The 1,351-nt window shown below is 47.7% G+C and overlaps 1 protein-coding gene across 1 annotated transcript in view; it reads left to right on the forward strand.

Moving 5' to 3' along the window:
* Window positions 1-1,351, forward strand: part of AFAP1L1 (actin filament associated protein 1 like 1) — a 78,855-nt gene that overhangs the window by 56,600 nt on the left and 20,904 nt on the right. Inside the window, exon 12 of the mRNA XM_006150868.3 lies at window positions 1,051-1,262. Within this exon, the coding sequence (XP_006150930.1) occupies window positions 1,051-1,262 (212 nt within the window). The remainder of the gene's footprint in view (window positions 1-1,050; window positions 1,263-1,351) is intronic.

Genomic DNA, 1,351 nt, shown 5'->3' on the forward strand with positions numbered 1-1,351 from the left:
TGTGGCACAAGTGACTTATAGAAAAAAACCCTAAAAAAAAAAAAAAAAAAAAAAACATTTAGGGGACCAACAGTTGGAGTAATGGCTAAGTCGTTGAAGTCCCATGTGGTCAACTGTGGTTCAAGTCCCAGACCTGGTGGCTTAAACTCATGCTAAGTGCATGTGCGTGCGTGCCCAAGATCCCGAGAGGAGAATGGAGGAGAAGGGATTGCAGCATGGCCATCCCCCTGGGGGGTAATTTCTCGCTTTCTGTCTCTCTATCTCTGTCTGGTTGGTGAGCGCACACGCTCTATAGCAAAAACCTCTCAAAAAATGTAATTACTTTCATTATAAATACATTCAGTATGAGTTAAAAGTGATTTGGAGAAAATAATATTTTGTTCATGCAAATACAGTGTTCTATATGCTAGAATCTAGAAGAAAACATGTTGTATGTAATTAATAGTCTACTAACCTGGAAACAAATATTATAAAAGCACATGACTATAAAGAGATATCTTGAAATCTGTCGATTGGGGAATTTTATAGCAAAAAGTAAATTTAAACCTAAAATATTAAGCGGGAATTCTAAATCTCTCATTGGTCATCAGTTGTGGAGCTGTCCTTGCTCAGTAATTATCTTCGTAGATGGTTTTGTTCCCACAGGCTGCCACTAGGTGTCAGCACCACCCATCAGCTTCCTCATTTCAGTAACAACAGGTCTTTGGGTTGGGGAGGGCAGGCTAGGGGGAGAGTTTCTTTTATCATACATAGACACATCTCTACTATATAGAGCAGTAATAGTGTTTCCTGCGCTTTTCCTCGAGCTTGGAGTGGTCCAAAGGCCATATATGTGATTATCAGTTCCCATTTCACAGCTAGGAAACAAAAACTCCAGGAGGAGCATGCCTGATCACGGCCAGGAGAGTGAGCTGAACAGGGCCCAGCCCTGGTGCCGCATTGTCCAGACGCTCTGTCCAGGGTTGTAAGGCCACACTCCAACTCTCACCTCCACCTTGGGTTTCCCTGGGAGGGCTGGGGGAGGTCACGCCGCTGGTCTCCCCCTCCCAGGCTACTTGAATGTGCTGGTGAACCAGGGCTGGAAGGAACGCTGGTGCCGCCTGAAGTGCAACACTCTGTATTTTCACAAGGACCGCGCAGACCTGCGGACCCACGTGAACGCCATTGCCCTCCGCGGCTGTGAGGTGGCCCCAGGCTTCGGGCCCAGGCACCCATTTGCCTTCAGGATCCTGCGCAACCGTCAGGAGGTGGCCATCTTGGAGGTGAGGGAAGAGAATCTGGGGGTCCTTGGTGGGAGCCCTCAGGCCTGGGTGTCCTGTTTTTGTTTGGGGAACCTTGCTGCTGACCCTGC

This window comes from Tupaia chinensis, unplaced genomic scaffold, assembly GCF_000334495.1.
Source record: "Tupaia chinensis unplaced genomic scaffold, TupChi_1.0 Scaffold000303_1, whole genome shotgun sequence".
Classification (NCBI taxonomy): Eukaryota; Metazoa; Chordata; class Mammalia; order Scandentia; family Tupaiidae; genus Tupaia; species Tupaia belangeri.